The sequence below is a fragment of the Phoxinus phoxinus genome (genome assembly GCF_949152265.1).
Source record: "Phoxinus phoxinus genome assembly, chromosome: 25".
NCBI classification, from domain to species: Eukaryota; Metazoa; Chordata; class Actinopteri; order Cypriniformes; family Leuciscidae; genus Phoxinus; species Phoxinus phoxinus.
The window spans coordinates 10,519,971-10,538,848 of NC_136900.1; the positions used below are offsets into that span (position 1 = coordinate 10,519,971).

Sequence of the window (18,878 nt, forward strand, 5' to 3'; positions counted from 1 at the left end):
CAAACACAAGATTATAAAGATATTTATTTATTTGTACGCTTGTTTCTCTGGCGAATAAGGTCCATAGAGACTGTCGCTGTGTTCAAAATCACAAACCAATTAGGTACTACATTTGAATTTGAATTTACTTCGAGGGAGTTAAAAAAAGCGCTCAATATAATATGAATAAGGCAGTATGAATGAAATTAGGATTTACTAATTCAGCCATGTTGTCACTGTCACGTGACCTACCAGCATCAGTTGTGTCACTTCACTGCCATTCACAAATCCTCTCCCGTGGCCTCATGGGATAGTAACGTCCATCGAATGCACACTTCAGAATCTCATATTTGATACACAAATTTCTAAGGCCTCTAAAATATCTACATCATTAACATCTTGCTGAAAAACCAGTACATAATCTTCAACATGCCCACTCCATTGATAGTACTCAGCAAGTAAAAGGCATTTTAGTATCATTCTAAAAAAGCCCCCCTTTAGGTCTTGCCTTTTTGATGTGAAATATTTACTGATTTTTATAAAGTAGTAAAGAGACTACATTTTATATTGTTAGTAATTTTTCAAGATGAACACTTACACAGGACTGAATCAATTATGAAATTTCCTAAAAAATATTACCAAGGGGTAAAAGATGAATAATAAATATAAGAGGACCCAAAACTGAGCCCTGTGGAACACCAGTATTGACGTACGAAGGCTTTGATCTAAACTGCTTCAACTGTTAAAATTGAGTACGACCCAAAAAATAAGATCGAAACCAATGATTCCAATAGACTCCAATCTGTCTAACAGAAGGCTGTGCGAGGTATCAAATGCTGCACTCAAATCGAACAGAATAAGTATATAAATAAATAAACTTTAAGGTGTTTTTTCCCGTCCTTATGAGCTCCATATTTTCACCATATCACAACGTGCCATAGAAGCCTAATGTATCAGATATGATCCTCAACAAAAAACATATACAAACTTTTTTTATTTGTAATAATATTGTGTCTAATGGTTTAATAAACTGTTAATAAACAATCTACTTGTGATACGCCCCACCCACGCCCACCTTGCCACGCCCGCCACGCCCCATGAGGACTTACATCTACCGTTAAGCATACATTTTTACTATTTTCCAAAGACTCTTACTTTCACTGTCTCCACATATGGACCTCATGAGGTGTCTAATAATACAGGATGTAGATGCCAAAACATTCTCGAGATTACATGCTCAAACACTCATTGCAGATCAATTCTGGTGTTGCCGGTATCTCTGCCATCATGTGAGTTTGTGGCAGCTGGTTCTAGAGAAACTCTCTGATCCGAAGCTTAACAACGCTCACTTCAGTGCCACTTTAACTCGCACGCTAATTAGACTGCAGGTCTCACAGGCGCCGCTAAAGATCTCAGAGCGGAAAAGCAAGAACATCTGTGCGTAGGGCAGCTGATCCACACCTCTGAAAGTGACTCTTTCTTTCTGGACCTCTGATCTGCGCGAGCCGGTGCCAGACTGCCCAATGCGTGCAAAAGAGCCCTCAACGGAAGTGAGAGAAGGAGGGGTCGGCGAACTGTGAGTTTATTGTACACCGGCAGAACAGACTCCAGCCTCACAAGTATGAATGAGTTTTTCTGTGAGGGAGCCTTCCACACACACACACTTTGAGATGTTTGAAGCTTTTCCACTGAGCTTGAGCTCCACATTCTTGCAGAATACATAATAATGCAACTTTTTAAAAAACTTTTGCAAACATGCACACACATAATATTATGGCTTATTAGTCCTAAAAAAGTGAAATTGAGAGGTCTTACCTCCTTGGACAGTCTGGAGCAGGTATAGCAGTGCCAGAAAGAGGACAGACAGGAGAGGACAAAGGGCGTTCATCTTGCCACTTTAGTCCGAGTCTCAGAGTCTCTGTGGCCACTTTGGGAGTTGGAGTGTGTGCGGGGTGTACTCATGGAGGGGGCGGGACGGACACGGATGAAAATGATACCCTGAACCCAAAAAGAAATCCAGCCCCTCCACACACACACACCCCTGCCCAGCCCTGCAACGCCCCTCTGGAAAAACTACACCACTGTTTCTTCTCTCTTGTGCTTCTCCACCCCCAATTTCCATCCTCTCTGCTCTGTTAAATGATTCAGCTTTCATTCAAAAAGCAGACAGAGCTCAGAGTTTCTCTAAACCTTTAAAAGATCGGATTATAAAATGCATAAAATAATCACCTAGATGCCATATGTAAGGACTAAAACCTCATACACTTCTTTCCTGGAATCTATGGTTCATTTAACATTCATGGAACCGTTCCAAAATCAAAGGGTTCTTTATAGTGGAAAAAGTTATTAAAATGTGGATAATATATATTTTTTAATCTTCTCACTAAAAAGTTATTTTGGGAACCCAAAATGGCTCTTCTATGGCATCGCCACAAAAATAGCTTTCATTTTTAAGAGTGTACTTTTCTTTTTATAAATGACTATTAAGCAACCACCCAAAACACCCTGGTAATCAGCATAGTACACAGTAACATCGACACACACTCTACATCCTGGCAGCCACTTCTGTTTGTAGCAACTTTTATTTTGTGTCTAGTTCCTTAGAGATCATCTATGTACTGAATCTTTAAAGATGCCAGAAACCAATATAAAAGTAAAAAAAATAAAATGTGACATGAAGAACTTGTTTAATATCCAAAGAACCAATAACCAATTCAAGAACTCTATACAGTTATGAAAATGATTTTTTTTAAACAATGGAAAGAACCATACAAATCTTATTAAAATGGTTTTGAATAAGTTTAAAGGAATTTTTGTTCCATAAAAGCATTTTTCATCAGGAGAAGACTTAGCAGTTTTTTACAGTCCTGTTTCGCATATTCAATGTACTTGTTTTAGTAATGCCACTAACTGGGTAACAATATAGGTACTAACCCTGAACCCATCCCTGAAACCTTAACCCATGTAGTTACCTTATATTACCCAGTACTTTCTTAGGTAAGTATACTGTAAGTACCACGCAAAAGTATACCTTCATATACTTAATATTCAGCAATATTACTGATTTGACTGCACTGACACTATTGGATGAAAACTCAACCGAGCTGAATGATGACATCACGGTTTTATAGCTGAATTGAACTAATTTCATAATTGATGTACTTTACACATTGAACCGAAATGAATGAACACTGAACTGATTTCAACTGAATGATGAATGTTTACTGTTGTCTTTTTAGAGCTGCTTTATGCCTGCTACAGACTTCAGCAATCCTATAAGATCATTACAAACCACACTGAAGGATATGGATCTAATGAACTTGTGTACACTTGTATGTAGACTGTACGATGATGGCACTTATTAAATCATAGGCTGCGACGCAAGTTAGTATAGAAGAATAAAATGTAATCAGGATGCGCAAATAGAACAAGATTAATCGCACTTTGGCAATTGACCGTTCGCAAAAGCCACGCCCCTTAGTTATTGTTACTACGCCCGTCAAACAATTGAGAACCAGACACATGGCTGGGTTGAGATCCATACATTAAGTGATTGGTTTTGGAGTAATGCAGCAGACATATCCTCCAGGGCACGACAGAAATATAGACAGAATAGCGCACGGGAGCACATGCACAAAACAGTTTTGTAAAATTATATATCAATCATTTTTATTTGATCATATATCATTTTACAAAACTGTTTTGCGCATGTGCTCCCGAGTGCGCTATTTCAGTCACAACACTGCAATCAGAGGACGCGCTGAAACCATCAACTCTCGATGCTGTTCTCTTCATTCATAACTCAGCCGACTGAGAAGGATATATTTGTGTAAATAGTTGTGCAACTGCGCGAACTTTGTTTTGAAGTTTAATGTTTGAGTTCCAGAGGAATTTGTGACTGTGTACCTGTTCAACCACATCAAAGTTTCGTAATTAGTAAGTCCGTGCTTTTTCTCTTTTTTTCTCTTGTTTGCTGACTGATGAGGGGGCCGCAGTGCCGTAGTGAAACGGTGTTTGTACATGTAGCCTATTTTTTAATAATAGTTGCAAGCAATCATAAAATACAGCAAGTTTTAAGCCCGTGCAGACCTCACTGCCATAGGCGCATCATTGCAGTATCTTGCTGAAATCGGAATGTTTGACGGAGGTCCTTCTCCTTAGTTACAGTTGCTGAGCTAGGATTGGACGAGAACCGTTCGAGGGCGGGGTTTTGCGAACGGTCAATTGTGGTTTTTATGTGCGCTGAAAAAAAGAGGAGGAAGAGAAAGAGGAGAATATGCGGTCATGGCGGGAAAAGAGGACAACTTGGCATGCCAATTTTGCAAATGGAGCGTGAGGTAAGGAGTGTTAAGTTTTAGCGGTATCTTGGGTTGATTAATTGTTAATTGAATTGTTAAAAGTTCATTGGCTAGTCAGTAGACATATAACGTAGACTAACCATGTTCCGTACAGCAACGATGTTCCGTACAGATGACCTTTTCCCGCCGATTGCTGAATAAATACTTCCAGGTTATAAATAAACTATATATGTGTGTGTACCTCATTTATCCCTCTTTCATCCCTGACCAAGAAAGAGAATCACCCGCCGTTTGTTCCAGAGAGATTTCAGTTAGTTTGCTAGGTGCGCCCACTGCGCCTCCTAATGGAGGGTAGGCAAGCTGCAGCCCAGATAATAGCTTTAGGTGGGGAGACAATTACAGCGGTAAAAAATTATATTTCTAATGGATTAATGTTTCTCACAGTAATATAATCTTCATGAATTGTTTATTAAGCTATCACAAATCATGAAATATATTACCTTTGGTTGAATAACTGCTTTTAAATGGGAATTTTTAAACGTAAATTCCGGACAATGGCCACTTGGCGCAACTCTCGCACCGAGACAGGCAGCAGAGACGCACGCATCACGTCTGTCAACACAGACTGCGGGCAATTATGATTATTATATTTATAATATTTTAACATTTAAAATAGTCATTCTTTAATAAATCAACAATTATATATAATTTTGCGGTTGAAATCTGAAATGCGCTCTGTACGGAACACCGTTGGCCGCCTGTACGGAACACCGTTAGCGTCTGTGAGCATCTGAACCCAGGCGGAAGAGGGACTTAACCCCACTTTTCTGAAATACTATTGGTCCAAAAGACATCAATCAAAGAATAGATCCTCCAATAGGAATTTCCCCTGAGAATGAGCACTCACACACGCTTGTATGTCTCTCAGCAACAGAGGAGTGGCCGTTGGCGTGCGGTGAAAGGTGAAAAGTGTACGGAACATGGTTAGTCTACGTTAGGTCGTAGCAGCAAACACATTATGATGATGATTATGTCAGAAAATAATCGCTGACTATCTTTGGTCACAAGAACGTGACAACGGCCGTCTTTGAACCTCTCTCACTCTCAACCTTTTAGGAGCCATGACCACAGAAATCGCCACGATTGGTCGTCTTTCGCCTGGGACAGCCCAAAATCATACAAGTGTACGGGCATAAGTCTACACTTGGCTTGAGTCCCCCCTTCATTGTCAGTCTATGGGTCTTTTTACTGCCCGCTTTATCGTCCGCCAGGTGAAAATGAATTGTTTATAGACAAAACAGCACATTTTAGCAAACACCACTAATTATTATCAAGTATAATGCTTACCAGCTGTGCAGTTTAGAGTCTTTAGTCTTATCTTGGACTGGAGCTAAAAATGAACTCTCACGCACACACATAACTGCTAACGAACACAAACCATTTGAGAACTCCCTCCCTGTCGTCATGTCTACGGTTGTGCGTCTCTGGTTACACAAAAAAACATGTGTGTGTTGCTGTAATTCTTTGCCTTTCCCAAAAACAGTTTCCAGACCTTCATAAAGACTCATTGTCACAATGCCATAAGTTAAAAATAAATGGTTGTTCTGTGAGTGTGTTGTGTGTGTGTGTGTGTGTGTGTGTGGGGTCATGCAGCATAAGTGATAGACTGTTTAGTCATGACATCATCTGGAATCCCACACACTCATGTTTATATTAGTCAGCCGCTCGCCGACACATTTGGTTTCTGCTATATTCACGGGAGTCGTTGGTATCAAATTACAGGAGAGCTTAAAGCTGCTGTAAGCTATTTTTAATCCCGCACACATAAATCATACCTATACCTGATACATAGCGGCCCCACAGAATATTTGGATGCTTAAAAATGTCTGAATTTCACTGCATTAGATAACAAAATATAACAAAATATCAAACCAAGTAGTATTTATTTTAAAGAAATACAGCATCATTTTTTTAAAAGCAAAACATTTCACAAAACTAAAGGGTTATTTTATTTAATATAAAATAATAGCCTACATGTGGGTCAATGGTCCGTGTACGTTTTGATAATTTCCTTTCATATTTGGATTAAAATAGCGAGAGATGAAAAGACGGCTTGATTTTTTGTTTAGTTTAACAAACAGAAAATAAAAATTTTCGGCCCGATTTCTCATTTTTAGTTTGTTGTTTAAAAATCGGTTTATGGCTTTGATATTTCATTCGCACTTGTGAAACACCCCTTTCATCTGATTGGTCAAACCGCTTCGTCTTCAGTACAGCCTTAATTCTGTCAGGTAGTCTATGAGTCGGTACGGCACTGTAAAATCATCCCTCTTTAATAAGCTTTTGTCGACATGCGAACCAGCACTCGCTGACATTTGTAGAAATATGTTACATATAATTATAGTTAGTGCTGCTGCGAAGCTTCACCTCTAATGTATGACACTTACACATGTCATACACCAGCCTATGCTGATATGGAGTTTGGTGTATAATATTGTTTATTGTTTAAACTTAGTGCCCGTCACGTTGGAAGTTACCGAGCTGGGACTATTTTCAGGCGTTGCGTAATATCATTGCGCTGCTGGTACGGCAGCAGTTCCTTGATTATTACGCAGGAATGAGAGAATAGTTCCTAGTCATATCGGCCTAGAAAATCGCAACTTTTCATTTTCTGTCAGTCTTAGTACAGGATGTAACTACAGAAGAGTCAAGTTTTAAAGAGGAAAAATATCTAAACTCTATGGTTATTTTTTTTTGAGAGAGATGCTAACGGTCTAATCAGATTTAATGATCTTTAAGCTATGCTAAAAGTGCTTCCGCCAGACCCGGAGATTGGCTGAATGGATTAGAAACCGGTAAAACTCAACTGTTTAACTCTAGGGGTGTTGGAAAATGAGCCTATTTCCCAAAAAAGTGGAGTGTTCCTTTAAGATCATTGATTTTTGAGGTAGGTCCTACCTACGTTTCCATGTCCCATTGATAAATGCAATGAAAATAGTTTATATCTGCCTAATATGGATACAATTTAAATGTTTACTGTATTACTGCATGGGCAACAAGAATTGGATGTGAAGAGATTTTCAACCACTAAACAAAGTATTTATTAAACAGATTGCCTACAGAGTAAAAATGATAAGGAGAAAAGCTCCTGCAGCATTTGAGTGCAGAGGGTTTCATATTTAATCATCTAATGGAATGGCAATTTTAAGTGTGACTTAAGTGTCCAAGTACTTTTTGGGGCCACTGTATGACTGAAATAGGTGTTCTGGGAAATCACACGTCTCTTTGACAGCAGCCATGAATGTTAACCAATCAGAAGACTCGGGAGACGGCCTGTCAATCATTTTGTGCATTCGTTGACAGGATTTGGAGATGTAGTTGCAGGAATGGAGATGGCAGGGCTCTAGCAACAGGGCTAAAATCACTAACAGTTCAGCAGCTTAAACGAGCCATTAAATTGGAGTGTTTTGCCTTAGTGCTTTAACAATTGTGTTCATAAATTTTTATTTGCATTATCCTCTAAAATATGAGCTAGAGAGCACACATTATTCTGGAGCAAAATATCCCCTCTTTCCCTTCATTCATCCCACAGGTACTCAAGCTTTACAAAAACAAAGACTTTTTACAAGAAAACCCGCCAAATGTTGTGCAAGATTCAATCTGACCTCAGAATCCTATACCCTTTAGACCCTGTTCAAATCATCATGCTATCTTAGTGTTTCAAAAGATCAAAATAGAGGGCTGCAGGGATGATGTTTGTAGGCCAATCCAGAAGTATGCATCCCCTTTGTTCCCTCAACAAACACCATATAGGATTTTTCCTCTGGCTTTTGGAGTATTGCAGAAAATAAGCTCTGTGACCATCAAAAGTTTATGATTCTTACAACTTTTTTTCTTGAAGCCTTAATACAATCACCAGAAGTAAAAAAACTTTGAATGTACTTTAGGAGTAAGTGTTTAGTCAACAAATTTGGCAGTAGGGGTATTTTTGAGAATACCGCCCTCTGCTGGACATATTTCACAGAAGGGGTCTGTCGCTTACTGTATGTCTTCATGCCTGCAATTATGACTTCATGACTATTATATATCTTCTTCCTCCTGTAAACGAATACCATTTTCAGTCTTTGATACTGTTTGCGTCTGCTGGGATAAATTAGCGTTTTGCCCCATTTCAATCCCTATGGCACGACAGTTGGGGCCAAATTACAGGAGAATTTGAGTTCAGAACAAGCTGAGATGGTTCCTGCACTTTGCACAGCTGTCTGTCCAGCTCTAAAGTGACATTACATGTTCCTGATCTCTCTATCTTTGGGTCTTTATTAATGTTTTTCAATGGCACTTTCAAGCTCACAGCACTGCCAGCATCGAATCAACATTCTGCCAACGTTTGGCCAGCGTTCTGCATGTGTGTGGCTCTATGCCATAGCGATCAGCGGATGTGCTGATGCTTTCTCATCACTGGATTCAGATATCACTGATGTTATTTCCAAACCGAGACAGACTTACTTTACACACTTTCTTCAGCAGACTGGAAATCATTGATTTAACCACAAACATCAGAGGCAAATGTTAATGGACAATATTCCAGACCAAGATTTCATTCACCAAAAAAGTCATCATTTAGATTTGTTTTCTTTGCGCATGAGAGTTCATTAACATGCGGTGACAATGGCGGATGCACAAAGTGGAGTATTACACTTTTTCAAGTAATCACAGAAAGATCCACGAGGAGGCTCCTGAGACTTCCCATTTCCAGGACATACAATTTCATCACTGGACTTCCACGACACAAATCGGCACGATGCCAAATGATTTAGTCTCATTCTTTTTTTTTGGGTTGGTGCATAGCAATGTCCCTTCCAAGGAAAGTCTGTTCACTCTTGCGGCCATATTTGCAATGCTTCCGGGAAGCTATTTCGGGCATCCAAGTCCTATCTATTTGAATGGGGGAATCCTGAAATCTCAAAAACTGCTTGCCAAACTCACAATTAAATCGCATATTTCAAATCAGCAACAAAATCTGACATGAACTATCCCATAAATGTTGTTTCTTATGCTCAAATAGCATTAAAAAAACACGTATTTTCCAGACCAGCCAATGTGCATGTGCAGCTCTAAGCGCGTCTCAGGTTTCTATGGGAACCCGGTGCTTCTAACGGCAGCTGCAGTGACGCAATGACTTCAACAATCAGCGATTGGCTCTTTTACTTAGAAGACGGGATGTATTCCGCCATATTGCACGTCGCAGTTTCTCCCATTCATAAGTAATAGGAGTGAACGTCTTTCTATGGCTGAATCCGAAATCGCCCCCTATACCCTCAAATAAAGCACTAGAGGAAGTTTACATGACACCGTTTTCAATTAAAAGTAAAAACGTAAAACTTTTTATGTGTTTTGGCCGTTCTTTTACACGACAACGGCGTTTTGCTGGCCTGAAAACGCAAACGTTTGGAAACGGCTTTCAAAGTGCAAGTTTTTGAAAATGGTCTCCGTGTAGCCTAAACAACCAAAAACGTGAATCTCTGAAGACGATGACGTCATGCACATGCGTATTACGTGTTCAGTCTATAGTGTTTCATCGCCATCTAATGGCCTGGCAGCAGAATACAGGGTTTTTAGTCGTTTTCGCGAATCTGACAGTGGTGTCGTCTGTATGCGGAAAAACTCAAAGGAAAACCTTCACAGTTTTAAGCATATCGTTGTCGTGTAAACGTACCCATAGAGTGCACTCAATCTATCCCACATTGCACCGAAATAACGAGTGTACAGCCAATGTCCGAATTCGCTCACTCGTTTTCATTCACTCCTTCAAGTGAACCGTATTAGTGGACTAACGTAGGGAATAGTGATTGAGGTTTTAGGGGGCGATTTCGGATTCAGCCCATATCTCTAGTCTTTGTGCGTGGATCGTCATTCTTCTACTGCTCTTTTTCCTGTTGTGGCGGTTAGCAAACAGCACTACACTGCGCGCCCCCTTCTGGATTGGAGTGTGGATCACCTGTGACGAACCATTTCACAACTAATGCATGCAAATTACAATGTGCAATATTTGTTTCCAAAGTATGACCCTTTTAAATCAGACCTCTACAAAATTGTAAACACACACGCACTTGCATGTTTGTGTTCACTACAACACACCACAGCCACTCTGCGATTTCGGCATTTTTAACCTGAGTGAGAGTCACTGGGGAACAGATGACAGGCTTCCACTCTAAGAGGATGAAAAAGAGCTAGACAAAGAAAAGTCAATAATTACAGCGAGATGCCCCTCTAGACACAAACAAAAAACACATTCAGACGAACAGGAGACCTTTCAATTCTCTCTCCCTCTCTCTGTATCTGTATTCATGATGATTTCTCTTTCCCCCATCACCGAGCTCCTCCTGGGTCGGAGTAAATTCTCCTGTTCTCTCATGCTGAGAGCAGAAAAAGATAGAGAGAGAGGGAAAGCAGTGTTTTAGGGATGTTTTCCAAAAGAACTCATCAAAAATCTCCAGGAGTAAAACGAACCGCAGCAGGAAGGAGAACAGGAAACCCTCTGAGACATAAACCCCACTCCCTCTCGCTTTAAAACACACTCCGACTTGGTTAAAAAACACACTGGGATGTGTTTTCTGTTTTAAAGGACAGTCTGGCAACCTGTAAGTCGATATCCAGCTGGCATGCAACGTGAACTATACAGTCAGGGAGTGGAAAGCAGACAAGGTTATCATTAAATGGAGTCTGTTCAGCTAAAATCTCCTCATTTAGCACTGATCAGCACACACTGAGGTCTATTCACATGTGGCCGGTTGCATAAACTGCTAAGACTATAGTTTTGCAAGTCATCTATTTTTTCTTTTTCAAAATGAGTCATAAGAGCTTGTTGGTTAGACTAGTTCTTAAGACACGACCATCTTAAGTTTGTTAGCGGCTACGTTTATGCAACTGGCCCTTTGGAGACAGCGGTCTGTTAGCATTCATCCGTTAGCAGTCCTCATAAGCACTCTTTTTTGAGCCAATCACACGAGCTGTAAATATCATGTGGCTTATTATTCTGAAACCACAGAAAATAGCACGACAACTCTATGGCTGATGGCACCACAAGACCACGCACAATCCCCAAACCCCCTGACAATAGATAGATAGATAGATAGATAGATAGATAGATAGATAGATAGATAGATAGATATTTAGATAGATAGATCGATAGATAGATAGATAGATAGAGAGAGAGAAATATAGCGAGATAGATAGATAGATAGATAGATAGATAGATAGATAGATAGATAGATAGATAGATAGATAGATAGATAGATAGATAGATAGAGAGAAATATAGCGAGATAGATAGATAGATAGATAGATAGATAGATAGATATAGAGATAGAGAGATATAGATTGATAGATAGCGAGATATAGATAGATAGATAGATAAATAGATATAGATAGATAGATATAGAGATCGATAGAGAGAGATAGATAGATAGATAGATAGATAGATATAGAGATAGAGAGATAGATTGATAGATAGTGAGATATAGATAGATAGATAGATAAATAGATATATAGATAGATATAGAGATCGATAGAGAGAGATAGATAGATAGATAGATAGATAGATAGATAGATAGATAGATAGATAGATAGATAGATAGATAGATAGATAGATAGATAGATAGATAGATACAACTAACATTATAATGTACAATATGAAAAATGGATAATGGATATAAGAAAACTGTAATATTGGCAGTGTGGTAACAATATATTTATATACTTTGCTGAATAACTTGACTGAGCTTTACAGATCAGTCGATTGTTCCTCAGTTCAATAGGCCTTTCATGAGCTCCACGGGTATTTCAGAACATTCTTCAGTAAAGAGTTTTAACAACCAAACCAACCAGCACAGACATGAATCATAGCATTTGATTACCTCGAAATGTTTCAAAGCAAGACAAACCAACTAAGACAAAACATCACAGAATCCACTCAATCAATCGCTTATACTTACTAATGTGTGTGCTGTTGTTTTCCCTCCAAAATGATGTCACTTCCGGGTGGATGATGTCATAGGGGAACTGGCTTTTTTTAAAAGGTAAATTACAAAAGATTGGCTGAAATCACAGTCTCTTGGGTAGGTACTTATTTTTAATAAGTAATTACTTTGGGACTGCTAAAAAAGTATGGTCTATAGAATGATTGTAATCTGGACAAATTACATTCGCCATGTTGTCATTATCATGTGACCAACACCAACACTAAAATTTACTTCGCTTTACTTCCATTCACAAATCCTCTCCCATGGGATAGTAAAGTGTCCATCAGATGCACACTTCAGAATCTCGCAGTAGTAGTAGATCATCCGGGTACTTTTTGTCTACTCTTTTATGAGTAGCCTACTGTGAATTCAGACATACTTCTTTTGTCACACCGTTTTTTTTACCTACTAGCCTATTCGGCTTATTCATAATGTAAGAGAGGGCGTGGCCATTGTAACTTGATTGTGTCGAGGCTTCCGGTCTCATCCCATATTTTAGCTGTAAAAAAACGGTCCGTTATACTGCTTGATATAGCAAACTGTTATTTGTTATATTATTTTTATTTATTATCAAAATCATAAACATACAGGTTTGAAGCGCAAATTATTTCACCATTCACTGCATTTTGTTATTCGCCCAGACATTAAATATAATGGTCAATGAATCGGAAGTGAACCCGCAATAACAAAATATAGCTTACTTCTGCATACAGGTGAATATGGTAGAGCAATCTCGGACACGGATATCGACAGGATTAAAAAGTGATATTGAGGATACATATTAATTATATTTTATTTTGTATTTTAATTATTTAATTATATTATTTATTATTAGAATATATTTTTATATAAAACTCAAGAAAATGTACAATAAATAATAAGAATTACTCTATAGTGAAATAAATATAAGAAAATATATTTTCATGTATTTTATTAATATTAAAACAAGATACGTAAAAAAATTAAGATTATTAAACTATTTTAAACATTTATTAATAAATATTAAGACTGTAATAAATTATAAAATATATATATATTATTATAAAAACAAGAGAAGGTCATTTTTTATTTATTAATACATGTTTACCCAGGTAACAATTTATGGTTCCCAGAACGTTCTGGGAACGTTCGTTTTTGGTTGCGGGAACGTTCGTTTTTGGTTGCGGAACGTTCCCTTAAGGTTAGGTTTTGGTTCCCATGGAAAGTTTTCTTAACGTTCCGGGAACGTTCGTTTTTGGTTACATTGCAACCTTTAGGGAACGTTCCTAGAACGTTCCCCTAACGTTGCAACCTTTAGGGAATGTTCCTAGAACGTTCCCCTAACGTTGTAACCTTTAGGGAACGTTCCTAGAACGTTCCCCTAACGTTGCAACCTTTAGGTAACGTTCCTAGAACGTTCCCCTAAGGTTATTTTTTACATTCCACTAACCTTTAAAAATCTAACAATGGTACCAATTTTATTATTACTTTAAACTGTCTGTGCATAAGCAGGAATTAATTATTATACAAGCAGAAATTAATTTATATGTTAGCAGGAATGAATGAACAGGCAAACTTGATGGGATTTAAAACTTTAATATAGACAATATAAAATTACAAAATACCAAAAATATAAAAGGCCTAAAAAAAATACAAGAATAGAATCAGTTTTACAACTATACAAATAAAACAGAAATTTAAGTACAAAGAGTGTGATGAAGAGTGCAAATGTAGTGTGCAAGATGCATATTGGAATGATAATGTAATGTGCATTTGTTGTTGTGCATATGTTGTTGTGTGTATGTATACATGTTGTGTATAAATGCAGCTTTGAGTCCAAGACAAATTTCACATTGAAAAGGGACAATAAAGTGAATGGCCAAAGTGGCAAAAATACAATTGTTTAATAAAAAATAAATAAAAAAAGAGCTCCATTGTCTTGACCGATCAGCCCTTCTCAGTCCTTCTCAGCTGGCCTAAAAAATAAACAAAAGTTTGATATGTCATACTGAGAATGAACACGTTGACAAACGCAAGACAAATTGCCTTACTAACAACCCTGTTTTTTTTTTATTATGACAAATATTGATAGTCCCATTCCTTTGATAATTATGAACATCACATAGAAGTATTCTAATTTACCGTCTGTGTGGGGCAAACTTCAGCACTTGCCCAATCAAGTCCTCCGTCTCTGCTGCAGTCACCGCCGGGAAGTTTTTCTGGAAGGCCGCTAGAGTAAAGTCAAAATGAAGTAAAGTTACAAGTCAAATTAAAACCTCCAAGCTAAGCATAATACTGATGTGAACAATAAAATAACACCTACCTGTTATAACCCTGCAGATTGTCAGGTCCTGGAAGGCCTTCTTTGCCTTTCTGCCCCGCAGACTAAACTGTTTGATGGACGTCAATAGTTGCCACTCGCCGTAGCATGCGACGGATGGCAGTACCTCTGGTCGAACCTCCAAGAGTTGTCAGGAAAAGTTGCTGTAAAACATAGAAATACAAATTATACATGTAGAACAAAGTGGAGAGCTTGTACAATCTCATTTTGTAAGAGCCGTCAGTTCAGTTATAATGATATTTGAAGTTATGCAATTATATAGTGTTAATCTTAGGGCAGGACTATGGCAACTTAATTACCATTTTTTCCCCTCCTCTCCTGTTGACCGAGACTCCTGTCAAACTCCTCCAGCTCTGTGACTGTCGAGCAGGGCGACAGCAACATATCATCGACAGGAGCAGAGGGATGTGACTGGGACTGGGAGCTCCTTAAGAGCATGAGCACCTCATCCAACCTCTGCTCCATCTTTTCCATTCGCTGTGCCATACGGGTAATGGATGTCCACATGGCTATGGAAAAATGAATTATGTTAGTTTTAGTTGTTATACATTACTTGAATATGTGAACAACTTAAGGAACACGCCGACTTTTTGGGACTTTAGCTTATTCACCGTATCCCCCAGAGTTAGATAAGTCTATATTCTCAGAAGGCGAAGCACTGCTACTTCTGGGGCGTGATTTGCTTGTAGCCCCTGAGAACCCCCGTGGTGAGGAGCAGAGAGTTCGCTCAGAGTTGGAGTAAATCACTCCGCAGAAGTAGCAGTGCTTCGGCCTTCTGAGAATATAGTTCAGAGTATGTATATGATTAGAAGATGGCTGTCTCACATGTGACCTTGTTATTTGTACACGCTGTGACTATACAAATCACAACATGTAAATAGGAAAATGTTGCCATTATTTGTCACTTATAGGGAGCAGTATGCTAGCTGGAACTATTTACTTCCAGTATTTGTGCTAAGCTAGGCTAGTGGTGGGTGCGTCAGACAGAGTTACGGCACGCACAGAGATGAAGAGGGTATGTATGGACTTATCTAACTCTGGGGGATACTGTGAATAAGCTAAAGTCCCAAAAAGTCGGTGTGTTCCTTTAAGTGAGTCTTCTTACCTCTCATTTCCGTCTCCATGGCTGAGCCACCTCCCTCTGTGTGATGTCTCACCTCCCTCTGTGTGATGAGTTCTGCTGTTTACAACAACAAAAAAGTCAAGTTACTCTCAAGTTCCTTGTCATGAAATAGTATTTAATTGGAAATGGAAAATGCAAAGCCACTGTACCCTCAGCTTGCGTCATAATAGACCCATCCAATTCTGGGCGACCGGCTGGTTTTCTGTGTGGTGTTGACTCATCTAAAAAGAAAGTAGATATGAATATTGGTCACTTCATTTATGGTAGGTTTCTTGCAAATGGAGGAGGAAGAAAAAAAAACTTACATGCAGGTGGTGGAGGCAGCTGCGGACCTGGAAACAGGCAGGAAGAGACAAACACATCAGAATAGTCACATGATATGCACTAGGTTGAATGTCAGTAGTTCCATGGTAGGAAATATGACTCAGGTTTCTTAAATGTTAACTTACAGACAGGGCTTCCAGACACACACTCCGTTCTCACACTCTCTCATTTGTGGAACAGATTCATCTGAAATAAAAGACCAAAAAAATTGTACAGATTGCTAAAAGAAAATGTTAATTTTGTAAATAATGTCTGTACTTAAGGTTTTACCATCACTTGAAGAATCCGTCATGAACCTCCTTGGGCGTTTACACTGCCTTTTGTGGACACTCGCATCGTCTTCCGTCTCAATGCTGGAAGTGTCCATCAGTCGCCGACATTTTTTCATGGCTTTGTCATAGGAATCTACATTAAGAGAACAAAGTTTTTGTGAGAAAGTAGCCGAACAAAGCAGTATTTCCATACAGAGAAAACGTATTTATTTATATATAGTATAGCACCAATAAGTCACCTGTACACAGCCAGATTTTCTAGACGGCTTAAAGTTAAACCCCAAACCCTTGCATTACAACCATGAAACTGTAACGTATTTCACTTACTTTTTGAGAATGTGAAGCTCAATGGTTGCTGTTGTTGGTCGTTGTTGGTTGTTTTTCCAAGACTTCCTGATAGTGAACGGTCTACTGAGTTCTACGTAGACTTATCCATTTCCTCCAGCCAATCAGGAACGTTCGTGTTGCGTCACATGCCTTGACGTCAGCAAACCTGGCCAATCAGCATTTTAGAGGGTAATTTTAAACTAAAATGGAGTGTTGCTATCCCCGACCACGAATATTTGTTATTTCTTTCTTAAACATTAGATATGGAGTTTGTTTTTTTAATGCACTGTTTAAACGTAAAAGTATAATGCTACAGTGTGTGACATTACACATCCGTATGTGCTCGAGTAAGCAGACAGATACTGCATCATGGTTCGAGCATTACATCCACTATACAGATTATTTTATAATATATACACACAAATTGTGCTACGTTTAGTTGTACAAACATGGTTCAGGCAAACATACGTAAAAACATACACGTACCACAATGATGCTCTAGTCTACATGCATAGAAACACAGAAATGCGAACGGACGGATCCACACATTTCCCAAAATGCGCTTTCTGATGGCGTCGTACGTCGTTGTTTGGTGTGAGAAAAGGTGGAAAAAAGGAGAAAATTATATTGCTCAAGATTAGCATGTAGTGAAATGGCTTTTTTAATTTCACTGTAGGATTATGTAGACTATAGCTGTTATTGTCTGACCAGTTTCTAAAACTGATAGAGGAGCGATCAGACACACAATGCTATAACGTTAGCACATTTAACACGGCATTGGAATGTTTGAAAATTACTGGATAGAGACGCATTGACGCCATTGCCACCTAATCAGAGGCCTTGCTTTGCATACATGCAAATAAGTGAGTGTAAAATGCCAACGGTACAGGAATAAATTAAACATGTTCTGAATGTATTCTAACAGTGATAGCAGAAAAGTATTCTAAAAATATTTTACCGAACTATTATTATTCTACGTGAAAATCACAAACAGTGGGTGCAACGTGTGTATTTCTAAAGAGACGAAAAAACGAACTAGCACTATAACGTTAAGGGCTCCATACCTGTGCTCAAACAATTAATCTTGAGCGTCCATTTACACGAAACCACTGAAAGAAGACGGATTCCCATGCAAGTTGTGTATCCAGAAGGACTTTGGTGTAAATCGCAGAACACGGAAGTCAGGACACAGGACATGATTTCAATCGGTCACCTGAAAACAGAGGCACTTGCCCCTACTGGCGTGGGGGTGTAACGGTTGAATTTGTACACTGAAAAAAAAAAACCTACTTTGTTGGAAGTGAATTTTCTTATTTGTGAAAATCGTTCGATTGATAGATTCTTGTTTTAAGTATTTTCAACTAATACAGTTAAAAAAACGAAATCAGGCACAAAAGTATTGTTTGCTAAATTGATCAGTCTAAAATTAAATATATTCTTTTGATAATCTGTTTATTTTACTTGGATTTCATAAGACCAATCATTTTTGAGTGAATTAAATCAACTGACTGCAAACCTTTTATATGCTACGTCAAAAACTTAAATGGAGCTTGTTTAAATAAACATTACCAAAAACAACCAAAAACAACCAAACGGGAACGTTGTGTGGAGGTACAGTGCAACCACAGGAGAACGTTTTAGTTGGTTGGTTCCCTTAACGTTTAGGAAACGTTATAACCCTGAGGGAACGTTCCCTAAACGTTCGTTTTTGGTTTGGTTCAAACTAACCTTTAGAGAACCATAAACTAACGTTCCCTAAACGTTCTGTGTTAGTGGGGTAGAAATATTATATACTGTAATAAATTATCAAATATACTGTATATTAAAATTAAATGCATTAAAATTTATTTTAATATTAAGGGAATTGAAAAATAAATCGCCACTTTTTCATGTTAGATGTGGTTAGAGTTCGTGTACATGTGATTTCCATGATTCTGTGATTCGTGGATCTCACTTCAAGTTGATGAAGGCTAGTTTTATCAGGGTGTGTATCAGACCTGAACACTATCAGTGACGGGCATCAATCCAACAACCCTGTGGGGACACGCGGGAGTCTCACACTATCAGCTCTGGGTCAATAAACGCCTCGCAGTCACCAACAGAACATAAACAAACATATAAACTAAAATAATGGCGTTGCACTTCCGACGCTTTTGATTAGCAACACACACCTGCTGAGTTTCCTCAGGGAATCTGGCAACCACGCAGAGACCAG

The 18,878-nt window shown here is 38.6% G+C and overlaps 2 protein-coding genes across 5 annotated transcripts in view; both read right to left on the minus strand.

Moving 5' to 3' along the window:
* Positions 1–1,867, minus strand: part of cspg4 (chondroitin sulfate proteoglycan 4) — a gene marked incomplete at its 5' end in the record, with an annotated part of 61,018 nt that extends 59,151 nt beyond the window's left edge. Inside the window, one exon of the mRNA XM_079603886.1 lies at positions 1,795–1,867. Within this exon, the coding sequence (XP_079460012.1) occupies positions 1,795–1,867 (73 nt within the window). The remainder of the gene's footprint in view (positions 1–1,794) is intronic.
* Positions 1,868–14,599: 12,732 nt separating this feature from the next.
* LOC306993658 (uncharacterized protein) lies at positions 14,600–17,723 on the minus strand. Of its 4 annotated transcripts, none has more exons than XM_079603607.1 (9): positions 17,150–17,723; positions 16,664–16,829; positions 16,335–16,469; positions 16,190–16,250; positions 16,046–16,072; positions 15,890–15,961; positions 15,723–15,794; positions 14,917–15,126; positions 14,600–14,760 (listed from the first exon to the last, which is right to left on the minus strand). In XM_079603607.1, exons 6-9 carry the CDS (start codon positions 15,903–15,905, stop codon positions 14,681–14,683), a joined length of 378 nt encoding a protein of 125 aa, XP_079459733.1. In that variant the 5' UTR covers positions 15,906–15,961; positions 16,046–16,072; positions 16,190–16,250; positions 16,335–16,469; positions 16,664–16,829; positions 17,150–17,723; the 3' UTR covers positions 14,600–14,680. The 4 variants fall into 4 exon arrangements, with proteins under 4 accessions (XP_079459733.1, XP_079459730.1, XP_079459732.1 ...); XM_079603604.1 differs by having other exon boundaries at positions 15,723–15,797; positions 17,150–17,722; XM_079603606.1 differs by having other exon boundaries at positions 15,723–15,797; positions 16,664–16,813; positions 17,150–17,243.
* Positions 17,724–18,878: the final 1,155 nt, after the last annotated feature.

Excerpts from the sequence above, each read along its gene's own strand:
- LOC306993658 (XM_079603604.1), bottom strand. Across the intron at positions 15,127-15,722 it reads CATGGAGACGGAAATGAGAG|CCATGTGGACATCCATTACC; the intron begins GTAAGAAGACTC and ends ATTTTTCCATAG. Across the intron at positions 14,761-14,916 it reads GGAGAGGAGGGGAAAAAATG|CAACTTTTCCTGACAACTCT; the intron begins GTAATTAAGTTG and ends TATGTTTTACAG.